The 27,216-nt window shown below is 45.8% G+C and overlaps 1 protein-coding gene across 9 annotated transcripts in view; it reads right to left on the bottom strand.

The window, feature by feature from the left end:
• Positions 1-27,216, bottom strand: part of LOC147014905 (cyclic AMP-dependent transcription factor ATF-7-like) — a 176,518-nt gene that overhangs the window by 51,313 nt on the left and 97,989 nt on the right. For all 9 annotated transcript variants that reach the window (XM_085853348.1, XM_085853349.1, XM_085853350.1 and 6 more), the window contains exons 7-8: positions 15,260-15,380; positions 9,188-9,313 (exon numbers count right to left, since the gene is read on the bottom strand). In XM_085853348.1, the coding sequence (XP_085709474.1) occupies positions 9,188-9,313; positions 15,260-15,380 (247 nt within the window). The remainder of the gene's footprint in view (positions 1-9,187; positions 9,314-15,259; positions 15,381-27,216) is intronic.

The raw sequence follows: 27,216 nt of genomic DNA, 5'->3' as shown, positions 1-27,216 counted from the left end.
CACTCAAGGTCTTCAACCAAGCCAACAATTTCCCCCAAGTTGTAGCAAAAGCAGTATTTTCAGATACAATTTCCTGTGAGAGAAAATAATAATGTATTAATTAAGTTATTTAATTATTAAATGAGTATGCTTCAATCAAAGTTTGAAAATAGGAAAATAAAAAATCTTACCTCAATAGATAAGAGGTTTGAATCCAGTTCATCAACTTGAAGGTTTAGTTCCATAGAAGACAGAGAGTTTGAGACAAGCACACAGAACACCATTGCCAGCAGAACAAATGTTTAAAATGGAGCCTGGGTTTGAAGCTTTTATAGAGAAAGACTGGTGGGTGTGGTTTCCTTTGGAAATTCCCTGGGCAAGCCTAGGCAAGCCTTCATTGGGAAATTTTTCAAAACCATAACATCCTGTAATTTTCTAGTGATTTCTTTGTGAGTCAGAGATGAACTGGAAATGATGTAAGAGTGGGCGGGGCTTAGCAAAAGTAGGCGGAGCTTAGGAAAAGTGGGCGTGGCTTAGAAAAAAATACCTTATGAAAAGTGGGCGGAGCTTAGCAAAAGTGGGCGGGGCTTAGGAAAAGTGGGCGTGGCTTAGAAAAAATACCTTATGAAAAGTGGGCGGAGCTTAACAAAAGTGGGCGGGGCTTAAAGAAAAGTGGGCGGGGCTTAACAAAAAATAACCTGTGGCTCAGGAGGTGGTCAAACAAGAGCATTAAGAGAAGTTTATCATTTCGTAATGGCACAAAAGGGGTATCTTAAAATATATAAAGATTCAAATGTTTTGTTTGTCAATATTTTAGATGGGGATTATTGTGCAAAGAAAATTAAACTATTGAAGGAATTTGAGAATGAACAAATCTTTATAGGTTCAATGAGTGAGCTGTTCAACCCCCAGGTGTTCAATTCAATGAGGTTCAACCTCCAAGTTAAAAGGGGGACAAATAAATATACCTTGGGATAAAAAGGGGATTTATTTTTAGGGAAAAAAAATATAAATCGCTGAAAATCCCCCATTCATTTACATGGGGAAAAGTGAGCCAGAATCAGTATTCTTACCCTACTTACATACATATACATATATATATATATACATACATACATACATATACATATATATATATATATATATATATGTAAGTATATACCTGAATAAATAAATACATATATAAATATATACATATATAAATAAAAGTAAAATACATATATATATTTATATACCTGTATCCATATATATAAAAATATATACATAAATACATATACTGTATATAAAGATATATTAAAAATATATACATAAATAAATATATATATATATATTTTTTAAAAACTACATATATATATATATATATTTTTTTTTTAAACTACATATATATATATATATATATATATATATATATATATATATATATATATATATATATATATATATATATATATATATATATATATATGCTCTGCGCGAAGTTTCGAAAGTGAGGGTTCGTTAGGACGTGAATACATCCAGTGTTCACAATGTGATTTATTGAATTTCTTTATATACAATGTTTCTTGTTACATTTTTTGTGTCAAATTCACCTTCTGAGGTAGTCAGCATGTGCAGAAGAGGGTTTTACATTGCAGACGCTGTTTTCTCGGAGTGGCATTACGCCTCTCAGCGGTGACGGTCTGTCGACGACAGACGTCATGACGTCAGCGAATGACCGATGATGTCATGACGTCATTACGCCTCTCAGCGGTGACGTCACACGTCGCCATGCAAACAAATGTAAAAATTAGAAAATCGCCAAAAAATCCCAAACCTGTCCATGTGGCACGATCTCACATAGCCCATGGTGTTCATTAGACCACAGAGCAACCGCATGCCGAAAGTGGTAACAATCCGTCCGGCAGTTTCGGAGGAGAAACGTCAAATTACGCGCAGACGTTAACAGAAATAATATATAGGATTAAAAAAAAACTACATTTATATATACTAGTATGTGCCCGTACGTGCATGCCCGTGCGTGCGTTGCCGTACGTGCAAAAAAAGAAAGAAAAAAAAAAAGAAGAATTGTGACGTTAATCGTGACGTCATAGCACCGTGTCCTGTCATTGGTTTGGTAAATAAATGACCATAACTTGGGAACCGCTTGTCCTATTAATATCAAACCTTGAAAAGGCACATACTCAGGTCCCCAGCAATATACCTGGCAAATTTCAATTAGATCTGACCAGTGGTTGTCGAGAAACAATGGTCACACACACACACACACACACACACACACACACACACACACACACACACACACACACACACACACACACACACACACACACTCTGCTGGAATTATAGACATATATGTGTATATATATATATATATATATATATATATATATATATATATATATATATATATATATATATATATATATATATATATATATATGTGTGTATATAATTTTCCCCTTCGCTGTCCAATCAATTCCGTCATCCTTGCTCATATCCCATATGTCTATGTTGTGAAAGCTGGGTCTGAGAATAGGAATAAATAAATAAATAAATAAATAAATCAACAGCCACAGCTCGGATTAGATTATCTTATCTAATCTCTGTCATTAACCTTGTGCCGTGTCTGTCCCATGTTCCCATGTGCATGAATAATAGATAAGATTCAGTGATTCCGAACAGGGGATTTACTTCATATCGGTTACCTCAGTTTTGTTGTGTGCGTGCGTGTGTGCACGTGTGCGTCGTTGGGTATCATCTCCAAATGCGAGTTTCAGAAGGTAGAACGGAGTCCTCCCATGTCTCAACATACCCCCCTCCATTTCAGTAAGGGATCATGATTCATGGACCAATATGTGAAGTTTTCTTGTTCTCAAAGTTTGGTTCCAAGAGCTCTTTTGAGGATCAGCAATGAGCCATGGACAGCTCGTAACTGCAGTTCGTTTGTAGTAATTTTCCCAGAGATGGTTTTTAAAGAGCAGGTTTTGGGTCACTGATGACTTCACGTGATTCAAAGGTTGTAATCACATTAATCATCGTTGGGTATTTATTTTCTTACATTTGAAACTCAAAATATGCTAAAATTAACTTTTAAGTCAAAACTTTTGTCAGTGATCGAAAAACAGACCGGAATTTACCGAAGATACTATGACGTCACATTCTCCGAAAACTTCGTGAACATTCGGAAACAGCGTGTGAACAATGGCGAGATGCGAATCAGAGAGTGATTTCAGCGGCGATGAAATTGATTGTTTTCATTCCGATATTGCCGAGGACGAGTCGGCGGATGATGAGAATTTATACAATGGAGTTTCTGGCCCTGAGCCATATAAATTTGAGCTACTTGCAAGTGCCAGAAAACGGCCTATTTCGTGCACAAGTGGCAGGACTGACTGCCCGGCAGTTCACACCGACAGACTCCACCAGACAGATTGGTTTGTAGATTTTCATTTTCTTGTTCGATGCATAAAATAATGTAAAGCTTGATTTGTCTGTGACTTGATATAATAATAATTTTTAACCCTCGAGTCACTCAAGAGTCAGAAATAGAATGAATCAATAATGGACCCAAATATATTATACACCGTAGCCTTGGCGTTGAAGTCTTTCTGACAGCTGAGCTTGACCCCAGCGAAAGTGAACAGTTAGAACAAACCCCAACTTTCAAGAGACTTGTGGCATATAAATACCAAAACACGTTTCGCCTCATTGGGAAATATTCTACCAGATTTAGAAAAAAAAATGTAAAATTGATCAATTTTTTACAATTGAAATGAAATAGCCAATTTGCTGATGCTGTCAAAAAAGTAATTTAATCAACAATATGTTGATTTGTTGAGAAATTTTTTCATGCTTGTGTTTTTCAGAAAGTTTATTTATGTGTTTTTCCATGTACTCTTTATGAATACATTTCAAGGTTTTTCTCACTTAAACTCAACAATTTATTCTGTGACAGAATAAATAAAGGAGAACTTGCCAACCAACAACTCGTATTCACAGAGTGGTGATCAGGTGTGTTTATGCCTTCGTAATCCTCGGCTGTGAAATGGTCACCACAAATGACAAGTCCGTCCAAAGGGTCCTCTTTACCCGTTTTCTTTAGGGGAAAAATTCGTCCGTTTTGTTTGTACAAATCTTATCCACTGCCGGCGAATGTTTGATTCCTTCTGGAATCGGTGGGAGCGATTACCCGTTTTCCAGCCATTTTCGCAAAACATGATGACACACGTATGAGGCATGATGTACAACTATCCAAATAACTTTGTTCTACAATAATTCAAAATAAAAAAGGATAACATAGACAGTTGCAAGCTCAAAAAAAAGCGAAAGAACGGCCCGCTGAACTGGACACTTCTTCAATGAGCGAGTGAGCGTCCGCTTTGTTTTGGAGAACGTGACGTCACCATCCATATATGGCACGCGGCTGTGTTTTTTTCAACAGCCTCGAGAAATAACAACTTCGGAGTTAAATTTCATTAATTTTCCCAATAGTTTGGCAACCACAATAGTTTGCATCGAACTATTTAATGCACATATAATCGTATTGATACATTTTCAGAACATGTTTGGTGACCCGCAACCTGCTCTTTAAGATCTCTGTATGGTTCTTCTTCATCATTCTCATTGGTACAATAATCACTGGTGCAATCATTGGCATTCTTCAGCTTCCATGATCTTTTCTCTTCATTTTTGAGATCTTGGTATTCGGTCATTTTCTTGATTTCTGCGTTGTTGGGGCCACAATCGCTGGGAACTGACACCTCAATTAGCAATGCCTTCAATTCTTTTTTTGTACCTGCATACTATATACGGTCGCAGTGCTTTGTTTTATATGTTCACGCTCGATTGGATCATCAGGTCATATGTGAGCGGTACTTCCTCGTTTTCAATGATTGACTTTCCTCGTTTCCTTGTTTTGATATCCAGTTTATCGATTTCTGATTGTGGCCAGTTTATTATTCCGTAGCTGCACTGGAATACTGGTATTGCGAGTTGGTTTGTTGGTTTGACTTTGTTCCTTGGAGAAAGGTATGTTTCAGGATCAGCCTCGACCTACACAGGTATTCCTTGCCAGCATGCAAAATGAGTGCCAACATGCTGGTATACTGTGTCGGAGTGGCAACCCGTCCAGGATTGTGCTCAACAGCCAAGGAGACTGCTTAAGCAGCACCAACGCTCTGCACCGAGTATGGTCCCAATCTCCTCCTCTCCTGAAGTTGAGTGCAGCGCTCAAATTGATGAGAAGTAGAAACAGGGGCAGGGGTAGGGGCAAGGGGGCAGGAGGGGAGGGAAATGCTTGAATGCTAGAATGCACTCACCAAGCACATCTAGTTGTCAGAATCAAATGTGTATTAAGAGCGTTTGCCTTTCCTCCTCTTGGATTCCTTCAAGGGTTTGCATGTTTTCCACAGTGCCTTTTTGCTATCGTGGTTGAGCAACACTGCACCTGCCGTTGACAAAACAGCCATGACGACTGCATCGTCGGAAATGAACGAACACCTGGGCCTCCAGTTGTGCCACCACCGTTACACATTTGGTTGTCTTTTCCCTCCCTTTATGCACATGTCCTCTATTATCATGGATTCCGTATTTTCCCTTGCTCATCGGGACCTTCTCAGAAACAACAGCGCGTATCTGAAAATGATGATACAGGGTCTTCAAGATGAAACATGAAAACAAAAACAAATGGAATTTATCGTCGAGATTGCTTCACATCCATGCGCGGTCATTGGTCTTGCAACTTCAACTGTATTGTCAATGAATGCTAAATAATGCCAATATTTTACATTTCCAGAAGTGAACAAAACAAGCAGAAGCAACATGTAGTCGTCTGGCAGGACCAGCACATGCACAAGTCACAACCTGCGACTAAATTACCATTGTTTATCCACAATATATAAATGGCAGGCCTATAGAGAAAGGCACATCTAACAGAGTTTGTTTGCTGCCTTTGTAGAGTGCTTTCAAATACCAACAGACAGCAATACACGGTCTTTCGGCAATACTTAAGTCTTAGCAATGTAGCTGATGAACCAAACAAAATCAATGTAAATTATTATTTCTGTGGTCAGATTCGAGGCTCTTGGGCCTCACCATGAGCAGGATTACCGATCTTCGACAAATCATATCTCCAAGCTGGCCTACAAAGCTCTTGGGCTGCCACCTCTGAATTCTGTGTAGGCCCAAATCCTTCGTCTCTGTCCTCAGCTTACAATGGTGGACAAAATGTTAATCGAAAGTAGCATAGAATGTAGTTCCCCCTTTTATGGGCTGGTGCCCATGGAACAATCTTCCCAAGTAAGTCATCTCGTGTACTTCCCTCCAGAACTTAAAGTTCGATGCCCAAGTCACCTCATGATGTCTCCCATTCCGACCGCAGAACTTGACTATTCCCACCGAGATCCTGCTCTCCTTTCATTTGCAACCCTTTTCCTCAGAGTTGGTATATCTGTACATTCTGCTCCCATTCTGTATGTTCTGTTCCCCTTCATGCCACTGTCAGTCTATACCTTTGTACCCTTTTGTTAATCCTCTTCCACAAGCCTCAATACCTGCACTAAATGTCTTTCAACCCTGACAAATGCCACCCACTCACCCCCGTCTCTTGGAAGGACCACCAGGCAAACACTCCCATCTCTTTCCTAAACAAACCACTTGAAGAGGAGAAGCCACTCAAAGTTTTGGGACTCGCCATTAGCCATGATCAATTTTGGGCAAACAGCATTTTCAAAATGGCCTCCAAAGCCAATTGCTGATTGAGCATCCTCCATCGTGCAAGTTATTTTCTTGGCAAATGTGAACTTTTGAGAATCCACAAGGCATCCATATTTTTTTAATATATACACTGTCGAGGCTCGTTTGAGAGCGAACACACAGAAACGCACAAGGAGAGCAGGAGACAAGAGGGGTGGGAGAGGGAAGGAAAAAAACAGTGGGGAACAGAGACATGAGTAGATCTGTGGAAGGGATGGGGTGGGGTGGGGTACACGGGGTAAACAAGATGGACACCACAGGGACTTTCAGGTCCGTACATGTCAGGGACTTTCAGGAAGGAAAGCAGGGAATTTGAAGGAGGGGGGTTTGGGGTGGATTTGTAGGGGTAGAAAAGATCGTGGTTTTGGATGGGGGACGATAAGAGGTGGTGGTGAACAGCTGTTTTGAAGACCTGGATGGAAAGTGGGATTGAACAGAGTGTGGGAGTTTATTCCAAAACTGGAAAAAGAGAGGAATGAAAGAGTGAAGGTGAGCAGTGATTCTTGATTTTGGTAGTTTTACCAGAAGGGGGTTGTTGGCAGACCTTGAGCACCCTGAGGAAATATGTGGGGGACATATCTCAGACAGAGCAAGGGGGTGAGGCCGGAGAGGAGACGGTGGAAGACAGAAAGATCACCGACCTGCCTGCGGTGAGACGGTGAGAGACCCAAAGACAGCCTCACCGCGAGAGATTCCATCACGGGAGATCCATTCACAGGTTGATGGAGTACTGCTCTCCCCTTTGGGCTGATGCTCCTGCCTCACACCTGACCTTTCTTGATGCCGTGCAAAACAAGTCCTTAAAAATCATTGGGATCTCCCGCTGTGTCTACGCCTGTTACCTTCACATCGCAGACAGAATGGTTGGCTCTGTATTCTACCGCATCTTTTTGGTATTGCACCCTCTTCTCTATCTTGGCTCTGTCCATCCCAGGTTTGTGCAGGGCACACACGGCCTGTCAGTTACCCTCTTCTTGTTTAACTCTCAAAATCCGGCTCACTACTCACCTCCAATCATTTTTTCTCCTCTTTTCTCTCACCTGTGGAACCAACTACCCCAGTCTGTTCAGTCCCATTCCTTCCTCTAGGGCTTCAAGACAGCTGTTCACCATGATCTCAGGTCAAGCACCATCCATACTCATTATCTCCTTTACTCCAATTGTCCTAATTACCAAGCACTCCCTTTTTCCAGGTTATTGTGATTATTTCTCCCTCTCCCATCCTCTTCACCTCTTTTCGTTTGTTTGTATTGGGTGGTTTGTTCCTTTTCTGTTTCATCCCCCCCCCGATTTCCCCTTCGTCTTCTCACCGTTTAGTTCAGCTTGTGTGCAGCTTCTTCACCCCATGTATCCTCCTCCCCATCCCCTTGATCTCACTCTCACTCTACTTTGCTATTGCCGTTTCCCCCTTTCCATTTTGTTCCAATCCATTCTTTAGATTTTCCATGAGCCTCGACCATGTATAAAAAAGGGACCCGACATGGTGTGGCTCCGTGGAAACCCAGGGACGATCACATATAAAACGAGAACAGCACTCGGTGAGCGCAAACCTCTGCCAGGCTGAACAGTTTATGTTTTGTTTCCCACTGATAGGCTGGATCTGGATCCTGACCTGAATCAATATCTAATCAATTCGTCCTTCTCACACACTCAACGTGTCCCCCGAGTTTCGTCCGAATCCGTACATAACTTTAGCTATCGCGCTATATGTCATTTTTGGCACCATCTCTCCATGGTGAAGAATCGCTTAAAAATTAGAGCATCTGGATCCGGATCTTCACCAAAATGGAATAATTTCGACCTTTTCACAAACCAAACCTGTCCACCAAATTTCTCTGAAGCTTTCTGCAACTTTTTGAGGTATCCTGTTCACAGGCAAATAAACAGACAAAGAAAGAAACAGACAGACAGTGGTGAAAACATAACCTCTGACCATCTTGGGCCGCTGTTATGTAATCAACGGAGGTCATCAACAATCCTCTGAATGTGGGTAGGTTTGTCTGAATCATTTAAGAATTGAAAACTGCTTAGCCAATGTCCCTTAAATTTTGCTGATGTTGCCAGAGTATGGGCACCAAGTATGGTCAGGTGGTGGGCATAAAATCAATGTCTTCTCCCAACTCCCCCCTTCTCCTCCCCATGAGGATCGTGAGATGACTTTCGGTTTTTGCCTTTACAAATGGCAGAGTGGAAATGGTTTAACCACTGACCACTGCCGGAGGGATGTAGATATCGACACCATACTTTCATCCCCGAGGGAGCAGGTATCATTTGTGAAGGAAAATAGTTCACACCTTTAAAAACAAAGTAATACCACAACTGCACGAAAGCCCGAAGGTGTTCTTATAAAAATCACAAGAAACAACATTGGTCAAACAAGAAAGGTCAAACAAGATGGGTCAAACAAGATGGGTCAGATCCACAAAATTTATATCATCACGACACTTTTTTCTTACCATCTTGGGTTCAGATGGCGATGGAAGTTGCGATGGCAAAGCACTAAACATGTGTGGGCCAGGGATGCCAGGGATGTGTGGAATCATCCCTACTGGGCTCGGGATCATGGCCACAGGGCTGGGGATCTGAAAGGCAGAGATGAAAGGAAAGTTTTATCGTTTTGAGGAACAAATGAGAATTTTCCATTTCATTCTATTTTCTCTTGCTTGACTTCTTCCTCATCATTTCAACCTGACCACAGCATTGTTTAGTAAAATGTTTGGATACCAGGGAAATAAACTGAACGCCTGAAGGTGAAAGGGTGCCACAAAAAATGGGGTCATAGTAAAAGCCAATTAATAAATATAGTGGCAGTACCTCTGGGTGCTCACCTGGTAGAATAATGATACTAAGGAGGAAGTCAACATGGGAAGGAATCAGCAAAATGTACCAATGAACCAATGTTCCAGCAAATACCTGTTTTGGGGAGCCAACACCCCCTCGTAAAATCCCCTTCGACCCCAATTTTTAAAATAGCGTGAACAAACTTTGATACATCATGGGTGATGGTCACGTTTCATCGAAATCGTATGTGTAGTTTCAGAGAAGAAGCTGTAAGTGTCTGTGGACAGATGGACGGACGACGTGCCATCCCATAAGCTAACCGGAACTATGTTCCAAGTGAGCTTAAAATCAACGAGATTTCAGATGGGTAAAGGGTTCATACGTGAGCATTGTTCAAACCTGTTTTTTCCGGGAAGATTATCTGGTGTCCACCTGCTGTAACTTTCATTTTTTTCAATTCTCAAACACTACTGTGTTCACCGCAATCCTTAAGAGTTCACCGGTGTCCGTAAGTATTGTATATCCATTCTTGGTACTGGTTGGTATTTTTCAGGAGGCCTCAACCTTGTGTTGCGGTTCAGGAAACTGCATCCCTCCAACACCAATAGCAGCCAACATACAGTGGTCCCCAGTCAGTTATTTCATAAATGTACGTTCAGATAGTCCCTTCCGTCTTGTGTAGTGGGTCGAACGGGATAGTGCGTTGTGTAAATCTCATCGTTAGGTCTGATTAAATTTCTGAATCTCATTCCTACTCTTTCTTTTTCGCTATTCTTGAGGTAAATCCAAGCAAGGGGTACTCGCGTGAGCCAGCAGGCACTCCGCTCGGACACCGATCGGTAAAAACCACAGCCGCGCCCTTCGCGTAAGAATGCGTCCTCACAGAAGACCAAGGACAGCAGTGGAAGCCAACAATAAACACCAGCGCTGCACGGAGCGCATGCAGCACAACGATGACCCCCCCCCCACCCACTGTTAAGGTGATCACAGGCAGAACCAACACAACAAATGCGAACAACAAACAGTATGCACGCGGCACACTCTTCTTCAATCCAAATCTCCATTAATAAATGTATCTGTCCCCTTTTCAATCCGAATCTCCATCTAATAATTATATCCAACCTTTTCCCTTAATTCACTGACACAGATCAGGGTTTGCACCATGTATCCCACCACCTGTGATAATCGCGAACATCATGCTCGATGGCGAGTGGACCTGCGCACTGGCCACGTGTACAATGGTGGACCACACATTGTACGGGACATGCTCGATGGCGGGCGGACCTTCGCGCTGTCCACGTGTACAATGGCGGACCCACGCATTGTACGGGGCATGCTCGATGGCAGGCGGACCTGCGCGCTGTCCACGTGTACAATGGCGGACCACACATTGTACGGGACATGCTCAATGGCGGGCGGACCTTCGCGCTGTCCATGTGTACAATGGCGGACCCACGCCTTGTACGGGGCATGCTCGATGGCGGGCGGACCTGCGCGCTGTCCACGTGTACAATGGTGGACCACACATTGTACAGGACATGCTCGATGGCGGGCGGACCTTCGCGCTGTCCACGTGTACAATGGTGGACCACACATTGTACGGGACATGCTCGATGGCGGGCGGACCTTCGCGCTGTCAACGTGTACAATGGCGGACCCACGCATTGTACGGGGCATGCTCGATGGCGGGCGGACCTGCACGCTGTCCACGTGTACAATGGCGGACTCGCGCGCAGCCCATGATACTTTATCATCGTACGGGGCACAAATAACACACATCTTTGGTCAGATCTGTGCATGGGGTTACAATAACGTCTTACCATCGGGTCTTCGCTCACCACGATGGCCACAAATGTCTCCCACGGACGGCAGACATCCTCCCGCACCTCCGCCTCGATGCAGCTGCTACCAGGCAGAGGCATGCTGTGCGGCCGGATCGCTCGGGCCGAGTGGCGCACCACGGAGCAGGCACATTGACCAGCGCCAACCACGGGTCGCCGAGGCATGGCACGGGGTTCGGAGCAAGGCGATTAATATCACGGAGTTCGGTGCAAGGTGATTCGTGTCACGGTGCTTGGAGCGAGACGATTCTGCAGCTTGGAACCATCTGGCCGGAAGTAAAGTGGAGCCGCTTCCGGTCATGGCGGCCAGCCCGTGTGCTGGCTGGGGCCCAATCAGAGTGCCGGATTCGGATGACACATCACTTTGGGTCATCACCCCAGCCTGCACCACGGGATCTATAAAAGGACGGGTCTTGGAGCCGCTAGTTGTCGTCATTCCTGGTGTGTCGTTCCTGCTCGTCGTTCCTGTCTTCATTCCTGTCTGGCTTGGGATCGACAGCCCATCCCCCTGCTGGCTCCGCCCTTCTTTACCAATTCACCTGCTGGCTCCGCCCCTCTTTAACAATTTGCCTGCTGACTCCACCTTCTTCACCACCTCGCCACCCTTCTCCGCTCACTTGCTTTGGACTCCGCCTCTCTCCACCCATTGGCTTCTGACTCCACCCAAGTCCCTCCCTTCACGCCCGACGGTCGTATCTCATTCTCTGGACCGACGCTAGCTGCACGAAGTGCCACGAAGCAAGAGACGACGCGCCAGCTGTCAGGGAGGTATCGCCCAGGGGAGCATCCCCCCAAAACGTATTGGTGGTGTGATCGGGCAATCGTGCAAAGTATTGAAAGACCATTAGCCTCATCTCCTCTCCTTTTTCTCTTCATTAACTCCTATTCATCGGAGTGTGTGTGTGTGTGTGTGTGTGTGTGTGTGTGTGTGTGTGTGTGTGTGTGTGTGTGTGTGTGTGTGTGTGTGTGTGTGTGTGTGTGTGTGTGTGTGTGTGTGTGTGTGTGTGTGTGTGTGTGTGTGCGTGCGTGTGTGCGTGTGTGTGTGTCCTGGTGCTTGTCCTCGCTTAAGTTAAGATTGTACAAGAATTGTATCGGGAGAACTCTGCGCTGTGTCTGCTTTTGTAAGTTGCTAATATATTGTCACATCTCTCAATTTCTTCCTCTTCCTGCTTCAGACAACAACAAACAACATTCACTGTGCCACATATCTTTCCTCGCCTGCCTGTTAATAAATCCTTTGTAGAAACGTTCCCAGCTCGTTTTCGTCTGTTCTTTCAATGAACCAGCATGGTCCGTATCCTAACTTAGCTGGGACTTTATTCCCAACGATCCGTTCCTTTTAGCCGGTAAATCCTTGGCAGTGTCGCTCAGCTGCATCTGATCTGATAAAGTGATCCGGTTCGGACAAGGCGTATCGAGGGCGTGTTCCCCAGAAATTAGATCACGTGGTTAATGAGGTAACCCGATTAACCCATAGACAGGAGGACCCTAGGTCAAGTGGTTGAGTTAGTGGCGTTCAGAGTCGGTTAGCGACCCGCCGCGTCACGGAATTATTCGTGTGCGACGGCCTGCAATTCCGGGAAGTCTAGTGGGAACCCGAGATTGCTTCCCCCCCTGGTGGTCTTCTCACCCGACCCCCGGCCCACAACATTTGTATGATTATTTTTATTTTTACTTGATGGTGTTTTTCACTTTGTCTCAAGGGCTGATTCATTCCTTCCTTGGTTTCTCCACCTCCATCTCCCTCATCCATCTTTCGACTTCACCCCAAAACTCTTTGTTTCAACCTTGGAAATGTACAAGTAATAAAAACTGTTTTTTTTAATGTAAAAGGATGTACCAAGCCAGCGGATGCACATTGGTGGAGCAGAGGGCCACGCGGGGGGTGCCCGAGTTGCTTCAATCAACGTTTGGGACGCGGCCTGGCACTTGCGGCTGGTTGAGTTTTGCCAAGTCTATCATATCAAGGAAGAATGAGACGGAAGAGACAGAGACCAGGCGTACCTGGTTAGTGCCCCGGAGGACACACGGGAGGTCATGCAAATCTACATCGTCATCACTTCAGGTACGGAGAGGAAACGGAGCATGGATACGGAGACGGCTTGGTCCACTGTAGTTCCGAGATGGATGCGTCAGGATGAGGGAAGGCTCCGATCAGTCTTAGAAACTCACAAGTGGAGATGATGATCGGTGGCGGTGGCACGTGCACACGCGCACGCGCACACGCACACACACACACCATGATTTACATATATTGTACATATTATATACACACATATTGATGTGCAAATTGAGGTCGGTATTTTGAGGCTGTAGAGGTCTCCAGTCCATCTCCTCAAAACCCACCCAAGTGTGGAGATAGCAGTCAACAACAACAACTTCCACGTGCACACACACTCCAACACAAATATGCGCACGTGCGTGCCACCCACCCTCCCCCCCCCCCCCCCCCGACACACACATTATTTGAATAAATATGTCAGGATGGTTTCACATGATAATTTATTGTGACCATCCCTATCTTGTTTACGTACTCTTCGGTATATCATCCCGACATCCTTTTACATTAAAATAGAAAAAGGTTTTTAATACCCGTTTCTGTACTTTGTTAAACTGTGTTTATATTTTTACTCACAGGCTGTATTTAATGTCTGTCACACTTCAATGATGACAAGTCGACGACAAGCTGCATGGCTGCGTGCGTACGTGCGTGCTTCACGGATGGAAGAAAGTCCCTGCACTCTGTGCACATGCCGTCATGCCTGTGATAATTTTCTTAATTATATGATAACGAGAAAATTACTAGATTAATGGATTATCAGACATTAAATTATCACTTGCCAACTTCCTTTGACACTCGCTCCTGTTTCTACTTCTCCCCAACGAGGAAATAAATAGATCTCGCCACAACTATCAGCAATCTACATCGAGTGTAGCCTCCCTGAAGGCATGGACAAAAGCACACTCTACTCACTGGCAGTGATGTGCGTGGCGGTCTTGCCGATTTTGGAATACAGCACTAAAAACAGTCTTATCAGGTGTGCAGTCACATGGCTTAATGTTGGCTTAATGGTTAGGGTGGTGGGCTTGAGATCCTTGGGTCCTGGGTTCAAATCCCGCTCGGCCGATGAATTAATACCAGGTGGGGTTATTAACTCGACCTGTCATCTTTCCGAGGTTGAAAAAATGAGTGCCAGCTTGCTGGTACCCTGTGTCAAAGTGGTGACCCACCCAGGATTGTGCCCAATAGCCAAGGAGACTGCTTAGGCAGCACCAATGGCCTGCACAGAGTATGGTCCCGATGGATGGATGTCCAGTCACATGGGTCCATTCTTCATAATCAACCCCCACCTATCCATTCTGCTATTACACTCACCGACAAACGTCTGTACCGGCAGCTGGCTTGTGAAAGGATTTGGGCCACAAAAAAAAAAAAAACTTTCCCTCGCTTACCCCACAATCGGTGCGATTAATCATGTCCGTTTTAGTATTTGTAAAAGTAGTAGTTATTCCTTCACAGTTTTAACACCTTCTTGAGAAAAGGATAAGAAAGATGTGACATAGTGAGCAAATAACCAAAAGTTTCAACTTCAGGCAAAGGACTGGTTCTTGCTTACGAAGCAGGACAGGTGTCGGAGAGATGAGACGAGTTGATCTATCAGAGAGCACACCATTGCGGAGGCAATCCAGAAAATAGCAATGCCGGAGACAGAGAGTCTATCAGTGAGAAACGAAAAAGGTGAGTGAAGGAAAAGAGTAAAAAAATGTGGAAACCAGGCCAGACCTGTCAGCTAGTGAGTGTGGAAATACCAATTAGACAAGACCACAATGCAGTGTGCTCTCAGGCTGTCAGGATAGGGCACAACGTGGGCCGATGCAAATGCCACGAGCTCATACGAGACTCACTGTGCTGAAAGGCAGTGGCAACGCTGTTGGGATGGGCATGGTGGGGCTGGTCACGGTACCCAGAGGCATCGTTTGCCCATTTGGCAAGTGAAACAACAGCGGTACGTGTCCAGGAAGAGGCCTGTTTAGGGCACATCAAACACAACATAAGGAAAGTAAACCATTAGCATAAATCAGTGAGGTGTCATTTTAATCCAGCTTTCAGACACATGAATTAAAGCATCAAATTGTAAGAGACCAACAGATCTTTTCTCAAATTCTACAATGCAACTTGGAAAATATCATGATGGGTCCAACCGGGCTCTTTGATGTAAATATTTGCCAATGGTTTTTCTGTCAATGACACATTGCAAGCATTTGGGGAGGGAGACGGATTGGGGTGGAGGAGTTACTCCAGATTATGCACAAACAAACGAAAATGCAAAAAAAGTGAGCCTTCCACCCACTTACCGACCCCACTATGCCACTCATGCTGTACCTTCCCTCCCCTCGCTCATAATGTGCTCCCGATCTCTTCATTTTCTTCCCTACGATGCCCCCTTCCTCTTTCCTTTTCTCAAATGTTTCACTTTCGATTCAATCCCACCATCACCCTTTGCATATGCAACGTGCACATGGTCCCTAGTTTGAAAATTTATTGCAAATTCACTTTGACATTTATAACATGGCAATGGCAGATTAAGCAAACAAATGGAGAGAAAGAGGGGCAGAGGGTCCAGAGGGCACAACCTTTAACCTCCTTTATTCTTTCTTAAACAGGGTCGATGGTTCATGGAGGAGTCGTAAAACAAATCACGCACATGCGTGCAGACAAATACAGTACATGAGAATATTGGACTTGACTTTAAGTAGACAATTACAGCCGCTGAGTTTGGGGCTATAACTTCCCGGGCATTCTGCGGACCAGCAACATCGATCCATCCATCAGGACCATACTCTTGTGCAGAGCGTTGGTGCTGCCTAAGCAGTCTCCTTGGCTATTGGGCACAATCCTGGAAGGGTCGCCACTCCGACACAGGATACCAGCAAGCTGGCACTCATTTTGCCGACCTCGGAAGGATGACAGGCAGAGTTAACCCCACCTGGAATTAAAAATTAATGTCTCTGTTCCCCACTGTTTTGTCCTTCCCACTCCCGCCACTCTTGTCTCATGTCCCCCTTGCTGTGCGTTGTGTATTAGCCCTCATACGAGCCTCGACAAGGTATACAAAAATAAATAAATAAATAAATAACTAAAATTCAATCGCCGAGTGGGATTTTAACTCAGGAGCCGAGGATCCCAAGCCCACCACCCGAACCATTAAGCCAACACCAGGCATACAACATCGATACGTCGTCACTTTTCTTGCCCCAGTCAGCGGGACAAGTGAGAAATTTCCTCCTCTCCAGGGATGCAGACCTATGGTGTTTGTTTGTGCTCTATCCTTCTAAATGCTAAGCATCACGCAAGAAAGCAGGATGTACCATGGTTAATGTCTTGGATATGACTTGGCCAGGGTTACAATCAAATAGCCAACCCCACTGATTCAAAGCGGACACTATAGCCATTCCTCCACAGTGTGGTATGTTTTCCGACCTCGAGGAAATAGAGATAGAACATGAGCGACGCGATCAAATCCTCGCCAACGGTCAGGATAGCTCGTCCCCAACAAGCAGGGTCGATTGAATTGTCGACAAAGAATCAAGAATTAAAATTCATTCAACATCACTTTCCTCCAATCATAACCAGCAAAACCTTTCAACAACTTTCCACAAACTTTGTCATCTTTGTCTGACCAATTGTGACGTCTATGGATGAATCAGTAAATGTATTTTCAGGTTCTTCAATGGTCTATTTCATCCCTCCATCTTAGGCGTGGCCTTCCCCCGTTTCTGTTGCCACTCATCGGTCTCCATGTTGGTAATATTGTTGCCCACCTGTTATCTGACCTTCTGCTAACATGTGCTGCCCACTTCCATTTCTTGAGTTTGATTGCTTTGAAGATATCCTGAGTTTTTTTTTTCCTCTGACCCATTTATTTGTTTTACTATCTTTGTATTAAATACCGAACATTTCGTTCCATATGCCTGGTGTTGACTTAATGGTTAGGGTGGTGGGCTTGGAATCTTAGGATCCTGAGTTCAAATCCCACTCGGCTGATAAATTAATACCAGGTGGGGTTGACTGAGCCTATCATCCTTCCGAGGTCGGCAAAATGAGTGCCAGCTTGCTGGTATCCTGTGTCGGAGCGGCGACCTGTCCAGGATTGTACCTAATAGTCAAGGAGACCGCTTCGTCAGTACCAACGCTCTGCACAGAGTATGGTCCCAATGGATGGATTTCGTTCCATATTGTGTTGTGCTGCTGTTAACGTTTTCTCTATTTTTGTTGGTACAGGGGAACCCCAGCGTTCAGACCACCTCGACGCTAATCTATCCCTTGTTACCCGACAAAATAAATATGATGTGTCTCTTTCCGATTTACGATTTATAAAGTAGGTAATTTTGGGATTAAAAGTCGAAATCTTGTTCTTCATGGCAAGCCATAACGTCACACCAGGAAGTCAACCGCCCAGATTCGTACTGTCTCTAGATTTGTGCTGTCTCCACGATTTAATTCAAATGGTGAACAATTTTCGGTTATCCACATATATGTCTAGTCCTTGGTGCTTGTACAGTTATACAAACCGAGATGGTTTCACGCTACACCAATGGCCGAAACACCCGAAGTTTGCCAGAAATTGGACTAGGCTTGTCCAAAATACCCAAGGATGGATCGGGCCGACAAAATGTTCACTTTTGTGCTCGGAACATTTGACAGAGCACTATTATGAAACAACAGAGATGGCTAGATAGTGTGGTTTTCCACCACGATTGAGAAGGGATACCATATCCACGATTCAGGTCAGGTCAGGTGTGGGAGCATGCACCGGAGCAGCGTGCCGCTGCGGCCACCCGAAGGGACCGCCTCAGGTTAACCCAAGGAGACCGTCATCTGGTGGACAACACCTCAGCAACACCCCGACACACACTACCGCAATATGACCCGGGATGGTTACCCCGTGGTTTTCCTCATCATCAGAGTGGGGGTCCCGAAGGCTTTGCCCAAATCCCATCATCCGGTGAGCTGCCCTGTGGAGGGCAGCTGCGAAGGAAGTACTCCCAGGGAGTGGGTTTTCACATTTATTTATAGTACGTTTTGCAGAATGAAGGGTTTTACGGTGGCCGGAGTGCAAATCCTGCCACCAACCTCCTAATAAAAAAGTAACCCAAATGCAGGAGGACGTCCGCAGACACAGTTGGGCACTAGATATGGATGGCCATGAGCTCACTAGGAGCTCCTCCGCCCTTTGACAGGTTTTGTTTTTAATCCTGCTGGGTGTCCATATCCAAACACCCTCCTCACCAGGAAACCTGGTGGGGGAGACGGTCCAGTCGCCGACAACCCGACCATGGAACAGGTTAGTACAGGTTTACATGGTACCTGTAGCAAGTAACACATCTAATTTGGCTTGACCTGACAATATGTGCTGTCCATTTCTTAACCTGAATCTGTGCCCATTTATAAACCTGTTTAGATGTGTGACCTTAATCACAGATCTAAACCCACGGTGAAGCGGAAGAAAGAGCCATCACTCGAAACTGTAACACCATCTCTACTCAGCCTTCGGAAAATGCACACGGACGATATGAACGGTGAATCAAACACCTGTTTCCATTGCCCGGCAGTTACCAGAACACCTGAAAGCAATTATGTATCACCTCCACAAATTTCTACAAATCAAATGAACCACCATCTATTTATCGTGCAGAGAAGATATGTATGTATCATCTACTCCTCCAAAATGATTTGACTTTGGACGCTAAAGCTTTCATGGTCCCCACTCCCCTCCAGCCACCATGTGTGGCTCCGTCAGTCAACCAAAAACATTTTTTTCTGAGGGCATACAGAAGCTTGTGAACTGATAGACAAAGTGTGTTGAAAAGGAGGGGGACTATGTGGGGAAATGATGCTCAATTATAGTTGTAAAATTGTTCGAAAATTGTAAAACAAAGTGCAGGAAAAACAAGTCTGAAGACGACGATGGTTCACGAGCAGTATTTGACGATGTTGATTGTTTCAGAAGTCAAGGATGAGACAATGTGATAATGTTTGACCAAGTTATAAAAAATGATCAACATGATGTGGTACGATTGACAGGTTATTTGCTGCAAAATGTCAAAAACCCGGTTTCGTTCAACAACTTTCAAAATTTGACCTTTGCATAACCTTTAAAGGTCACAAAACAATATTGTGGACATTAAAATAAGGAAACAGGATACGTGTTATAGCTTATTGGAGTTAGTTCGTCGAAGAAGGTCGAAAACCCGGTTCGATTCCCACAACTTTGAAAATTTGACCTTTGTGAACTTTAAAGTTCAAAGGTCAAGGATTATGACCTTTGGTGCACAACTTCCTCTGGAACATTCCAGGAACAATATAACGTCATATAGGCTATATGACGTTTCGCACTCCTCGGATTATCCATACTTTGATGAAATCAACGTAAAAACAAACTTGAAGGGGGCGCCACGGGCAAGGTGTTCGAAATGGAGCAAAATGGTTTCAAGACTTTAGGTGGGGAATGACCTCAAGATTATGCATAAAAAATATTGTCATCCTAGCCCTCAAAGTTTGGGCGGTCGCATGATTTTTAGGTCTAAATTCGCAATTTTCTAAGTTCGTGACCTTGTGACCTTGACATGAAAATGAAAAATCGAGCACCGTGGGGCTATGCAGGTGCCATTGGGCTAACCAAATACCGAAACCCCTGTCAGATTCGACAAACCCCCTAGGAGAAGATGCAAATTGAAATCGGCTACCCCCTAAAAGACATGTTTTTTGGGTGTAGCTCCGCCCATAATGGGCGCACCACACCCATTCTCAGGAAAACACAACTAGATCATGATATAAACCTCCCACCAAAATTTGATCAGGATCGGATCAAAACCCACAGAGCTATGCTCGGGACAGACAGACAGACAGACAGACAGACACACACCAATAACGAATATGGTGGTCACTTATTTTTTTCGTGAAAATATTTTTTCGCGAACCAATAATGCTCAATTGTAGTTATATATTATTTAAATAAAAATATATTGCGGATACTTTTTGACTGACCCTCGTACATCGTGGTTAAATACCTGGTATCATTCCAGTTTCGTTGGCCATGAACTAACACCCCGGCCTAAGGCCTGCCGATCTGTGCTGCTTCATGCAATGGCGGTGCATAATTTTTGGGGGGTGGAGTCAAGCCAGCTGTCCAGCCAATGAATGTAGAGCATTGGGGTGGGGTCAGGGCAGCAGAACACTGCCCCATGAATAATATGTGATATCTTCTGAGTTTAAAAAAAAGGACATAACTGTGAAATATTGACTAAATGCCCTGAAAGTCGAACTTGTTCTTATAACTTATCATAATAAAGCCATATACCAAGTTTCAGTTGACTATGTTAAAGGGTATGGGGGACATCTCTGCCTGTCATCCTTCTGAGGTCGGCAAAATGAGTGCCAGCTCTCTGGTATCGTGTCGGAATGGCGACCCGTCCAGGATTGTGTCCAATAGCCAAGGAGACTGCGTAGGGAACACTCTGTAGAGTATGGTCCCAATGGATGGATGGATGGATGAGAAAAAAATACTCTGAAAAACCACAGGTGAGACAGACGGAGAGCAAACCAATAGTCCCCTCCGATGAAACCGGTAGGGGACCAATTATACACCGATTGAAAACTTTCCTTTTCAGACATATTGGTCAGCTACCTCTCATGACCGTGAGTTTTCCATATCGTCTCCATCCAAGTTTGATTCTTTTCCTTCAAGCTAAAGCTTTGCCCGATGTATATGTACTCTTCTACTTCTTCTACTCGGTTTCCATTCATTATGATTTCTCCATGAGGTACAAGGAGGTTCATTCCTACTTTGGTTTTTGATATGTTCATCTTCAGCCCACACTTCATGCTGGCTTCAGTGAGTTCCCTGAGCATGGTTTCCATTTCTCTCTAAGTCTTCTTGCCTAACAATGTCATCTGCAAATCTTAGATGGTTAAACTTTTCTCCATTAAAGTTGACATGCTCATCTTCCCACTGAAGTGATTTAAATGCATACTCCAGACAGGCAGTAAATAATATGGAAGAGATTGTGTCACCTTGTCGTACTCCTTTTTTGATGTCGATCTTACCACTTCCTTTGTGCAGTGTCACTGTAGCTGGACAATCTGTATACATATCTTTCAGCAATTAAATATATTTCCTTTTCCACTATATTTCCTTTTTTGTCAGGTCAGGTTCGATCTGTGACCTGCTACAGGTACCATGTAAACCTGTACTAACCTGTTCCATGGTCGGGTTGTCGGCGACTAAACCGTCTCCCCCACCAGGTTTTCTGGTGAGGAGGGTGTTTGGATATGGACACCCAGCAGGATTAAAAACAAAACCTGTCAAAGGGCGGAGGAGCTCCTTGTGAGCCAACGGCCATCCATATCTAGTGCCCAACTGTGTCTGCGGACGTCCTCCTGCAGTTGGGTTACTTCTTATTTGGAGGTTGGTGGCAGGATTTGCACTCCAGCCACCGTAAAACGCTTCATTCCGCAAAACGCAAAAACGCAAAAAAATCTGAAAACCCACTCCGTGGGAGTACCTCCTGTGCAGCTTCCCTTCGCAGGGCAGCTCACCGGATGATGGGATTGGGGCAAAACCTTCGGGACCCCCAGTCTTTGATAGGAGGGAAACCACGGGGAAACATCCCTGGGTCAGATTGCGGGAGAGTGTGTCGGAGTGGTGCTGAGGTGTCGTCCACCAGACGGCGGTCTCCTTGGGTTAACCTGAGGCGGTCCCTTCGGGTGGGTGCCTGGAATGTCCCTATCCTAAGAGAGGATGATCACCTGTCTCTGTTATCATCTGAGCTCAAGCGTTTGGACATCGGGATTGCAGCTCTCTCTGAGGTTCGGAGACCGGATTGCGGCGAGATAATGGTGGGTGGTTACACCTACTATTGGTCTGGTCGCTCTGATGGTTACCATAGCCAAGGAGTTGCTGTAGCTGTGTCCAATAAGCTGACCCCAATGATAATTGAGGTAACACCGGTCAACGAGCGTATTATGAGATTAAGGATTCGTCACTCCTTAGGTGTCATTTCCCTGGTCTCTATTTATGCTCCGACTGAGGCGAGTGATCTTACCGTGAAGGATGCATTCTACGCCACACTCGAGTCTGTGGTTGATCAGTGCGCCAGACGAGATACACTTCTAGTCTTGGGGGATTTCAATGCATCGACTGGAACTGATAGGGATGGTTATGAGGTGTGTGTTGGTCCCCATGGGTCAGGAACTATGAACCAGAATAGCACTAAGTTCCTTGACTTTGCAAGAAGTCATGGACTTAGGGTGGCTGGTTCATGGTTTCAGCGCCCGCATGCTCATCGCTGGACTTGGTATTCCAACGCTGGCGGTGTGGCAAAGGAGATTGACCATGTCCTCATTGACGGTCGTTGGAGGATGATCCAGAACTGCAGGGTCTACCGGAGTGCTCAGTTCCTCAATACTGACCACAGGCTTGTTGTAGCAACTCTAAAGCTGCACCTTAAATCCTGGAGAATGGTACCATCCCAGCCTAGGCTGGATGTTGCCAAGCTCAGGGATGAGAGAGTAGCTGAGGAGTTTGCGAACAGGCTGAGTGGACACTTGGGGGGTCTGGGTGCTTTGGGGGGTCCTGAAGAGTTGTGGAGCACCTTCAAGACCACCGTCCTTGATGTTGCCGGTGGATGCCTTGGAGTTCACCGCAGGGCAAAGAAGAATTTTGTCTCTCAAGGGACACTGGATACCATTGACCAGAGTCGCAGGGCCAGGCTGAATGGCAGAGCTGAGCTGTTCAGGGAGCTGAGGCGTAAAACTGTACGTGCACTGAGGGTGGACAAGGAGGCCTATGTGCGAGGAATCTGTGAGGAGGTAGAGCATCACCTGTGGACAGGTGATTCTCGTCCCGCTTACAGGGAATTCGCGCATTACGTTCATCCAAGCCCATCCCTCGGAGCACTGCAGTTCGAGCAGAGAGTGGTAGGCTCTTGACAGAGGAGTCTGAAGTGAAGGCTCGCTGGGCCGGTTACTTTGAGCGGTTGTACCAGGCTGATCCCCCAGCTGTCGAGTTGGACGTCAAGGGTGTTACAATCCCTGTTGCTGACCCTCGAATCAACTGTGGTCCACCATCGCTTGTGGAAACACGGGCTGCGGTGAACCAGTTGAAACGGGGCAAAGCTCCAGGGATCTGTGGCATCCATGCTGAACTTCTCAAGGCTGGTGGAAATGCTGCACTCGCGTCGTTGCATGCAGTTTTGTGCTCTGCCTGGAACACAGGCATCATCCCAACTGACTGGAAGAGGGGCCTTGTTGTCCCTCTCTGGAAAGGGAAGGGTGATCGCCAAGACTGCAACAGCTACCGAGGGGTGACGCTGCTCTCAGTGCCGGGCAAGGTCTTTGCTCGGATAATTCTCGATAGGGTTCGCCACCATCTGCTTGAGCACCAGCGTCCAGAGCAGTCAGGCTTTACACCAAAGAGGTCAACGATTGACCGTATCCTTGCTCTTCGTGTCCTCACTGAACGCAGACGAGAGTTTCGGCAGGGGCTGCTTGCAGCCTATGTTGATCTCTGTAAAGCGTTCGATTCAGTGAATCGGGATGTCCTCTGGAGGATTCTTGTTCTTCGTGGGGTGCCACCGAAACTGATCGATCTGATGTCTGAACTCTACTCTGGTACTGAGAGTGCTGTGAAGTGTGGTGGTACCGCCTCTGACTTATTTCCAGTTGTTACTGGAGTTCGTCAGGGATGTGTACTTGCCCCCACACTTTTCAGCACTTGTATGGACTGGATTTTTGGGAGGATGTCGGAGAGATCAAGTTGCGGTGCATCGTTTGGCAATGTCAAGATCTCGGACCTTGATTTTGCAGATGATGCAGTCATCTTTGCGGAGACTTTAGACATCCTCTTGGGGGCCCTCGAGGTGCTGAATGAGGAGTCGGAGCCGTTGGGATTACGGATTTCTTGGGTCAAAACAAAGATCCAGGCTTTCGGTGACATCTTGGATGCTGCTGTCCTGTCTGTGTCTGTTTGTGGTTAGGATGTTGAGGTCGTGGATAGATTCACTTACCTTGGCAGTGATATTCATGTCTCCGCAGGTTGTGAGCCGGAGGTCAATAGACGTCTGGGTCGGGCCTGGGGAGTCATGGATTCACTGGATCATGGGGTGTGGCGCTGCCGGTACCTGTGCGGGAGGACGAAAGTCCGAGTCTTCAGGTCCTTGGTACTTCCAGTCTTGCTCTATGGGTGCGAGACTTGGACTTTGACCAAGGATCTGAGACGGAGACTTAATTCCTTTGGTACCAGGTCTCTTCGGAGAATCCTTGGCTATTGCTGGTCGGATTTTGTGTCCAACGAGCGGTTGCTGAGAGAGACTCGGATGAGATTTGTTACCTGCATAGTCCGTGAGCGTCAGCTGCGGCTGTATGGACATGTGGCTCGCTTTCCTGACGCTGATCCTGCTCACCAGATTCTCTCAGCGAGGGAGTCTCATGAGTGGAGGAGGCCAGTGGGCCGACCACGTGCCTCATGGTTGCAGCAGGTTGACCATCATCTCAAGGAGATGGGGATGGGCCTGGCATCTGCCTGGGGGATGGCCAGACGGAGGCCCCTGGAGTACCGGCGGAAAGTGGACGCAGCGACGCGCTGTTCTGGCACATGCTCCCATACCTGACCTGACCTGACCTGACCTTTTCCACTCCTTCTTGACGTAACGCGCCCAGCACCGATTTTGTTTCTACAGAGTTAAATGCCTTCTCATCGACTATAAATAAATACCATGCAGAGAGGTTCATTATATTCCGGAGATTTTTCCTTCAGTTGAATGATGTCTCTGAATATATATATATATATATATACACATACATACATACATATACACACATACATACATACATATACACACACATATACAGTCGGTTTGAAAGTAGGCTGATTAAATGATAGTTGTTAACATCCCGTTTGTCTCCGTTTTTGAAGAGGATAACAATTTTGGCTCCTTTCAATTGCTTTCGAACTTTCTCTTGTCTTAAGCAAGCTGTATATAGTTTATCAAGCTGGACTGTGATGGTGTCTCATCCTTCCATAATTGTGTCTGTTAATATTGTTGCGGTTCTGAAAAACTGCTTGCCTCTAAGGCAATGGCACCCAACATGCAGTGATCCCCAGGCAGTTATCTCATTAGTCTTCGTGCAGTCAGACCTTCCCCTCATGTCTAATGGGTTAACGGGACGAAGTGCGTTGCGTGGGTCTTACAGCTTGGTCTAATTATATCTCTATCTGCCATTCAATCCTGATTTTCATTCCAACCCTTTCCTTTTATCCAAGATACAAATCGAAGCAGGCACCACACCCAGGCAACCACCTTATGAGAGACTCTCCACCGACACTGTACAGGACGCACACGGCGCGTCCTTTCATTCAAATATGGGCGCCGATTTACAATGGCGTCTCACCTTGTTCCACCTGCGCTCACCACCTCACCCGGCAACATCTCCCGCACAAAGGAAAAATCACCCCTTGCCTCCACGCACCACCGCATTGATGCAATTTTCCACCAAACGAGCATGCTGTGCGACCCAGGCCACTCGGACCGCGTGGCGCGGGGACGGGCCAAGCATGCTAACAGCACCAACCGCAGCTCGCCGGGGCGTCCCAAATGGACATGCGGGACCAACACGACCCTCGTCCAGTCGCCAGAACACGGCCTGGGAGTTCGGTGCAGGGCTCCAGGCTGTGTTGCGCCAGATGTGCGAATGAGGCCGCTTCCGGCCCCAGGAGCCTGGAATGGTGGGGCCGGGATCCAATGGAAGGGCATGATTTGGATGGCGGCGCATCGTTTCGGCTCATATAAGGCGGATCGCGAAGCCGTCCGCCCTCTCTCTCCTCCCTCTCGCTGTCTCCGCCTGTTTGCCGCGCCCACTTCTCCGCTTCTCCGCTCCACCCTCTCTTTACTGCACCTCATTGTCTGCCTGTCGCTGCATCTACACTCGGGGTTGGTGTGCGGCAGACGTTCTTCTGGACCAGTGCAGAGCACACATTTCCATGAGCCTCAACAAAGTGATCAAGCAAGAGATAATGGGCCAACTCTTCAGGTGGGATCGCTCAAGCGGAGCATCCCTCAAAGCATATTGGGTTACGCGGTCAGCCGACCATACCAGGTACTGAGAGGTCGTTTGTTCTCATCTGCTATCCTTCCTTCTGGCTATCTAGTCTTCATTGTGTGTGTGTGTGTGTGTGTGTGTGTGTGTGTGTGTGTGTGTGTGTGTGTGTGTGTGTGTGTGTGTGTGTGTGTGTGTGTGTGTGTGTGTTGGCGCCTGTCGTAGCCTAAGTTGAGATTGTAGAAGATATAATGGAATAAGTCTGTTCTGTGTCTGCTTTTGTAAATTGCTTGCCTTTTGTTGCACCCCCCCAAATTCCTTGCTATCCCTGCTATACATGATAATAAACCCCATTTACTGTATCACATACCTTTCCTCACCAATTTAAATAAATGCTTTATATAGAAATGTTCCCAGCTCATTTTCATCTTTTCCTTCATTGGTCCAGCATGGTCCATATCTTAGCCTTGCCTGGACGTTATCCCCCAACGTTCTGTTTCTATCCTGTACATCCTTAGCAGTTACGCTCGGCTGCGTAACTGATCCGGTAAGGTGATCCGGTTTAAACAAGGCGTACCAAGGGCGTGTCCCCCAGTAATTAGATTACGTGACCATTTTAGGTAACCTGTTTCCATTAGACGGAGGACCCGATGTCACGTGGTTGAGTTATTAGCACGTGATTGGTTGAGTTGAGGTCGCGTGGTTGAATCACGGAGTTATCCGTATGCGACGGCCTGCGATTCTGGAGAATCTGGTGAGAACCTGA

Source organism: Eptatretus burgeri, chromosome 13 (assembly GCF_056783735.1).
Source record: "Eptatretus burgeri isolate ZD-2024b chromosome 13, Ebu_testis_v1, whole genome shotgun sequence".
Classification (NCBI taxonomy): domain Eukaryota; kingdom Metazoa; phylum Chordata; class Myxini; order Myxiniformes; family Myxinidae; genus Eptatretus; species Eptatretus burgeri.
The sequence above is the reverse complement of the archived record's forward strand: the minus strand, read 5'-3'. Positions and strand labels throughout refer to the sequence as shown.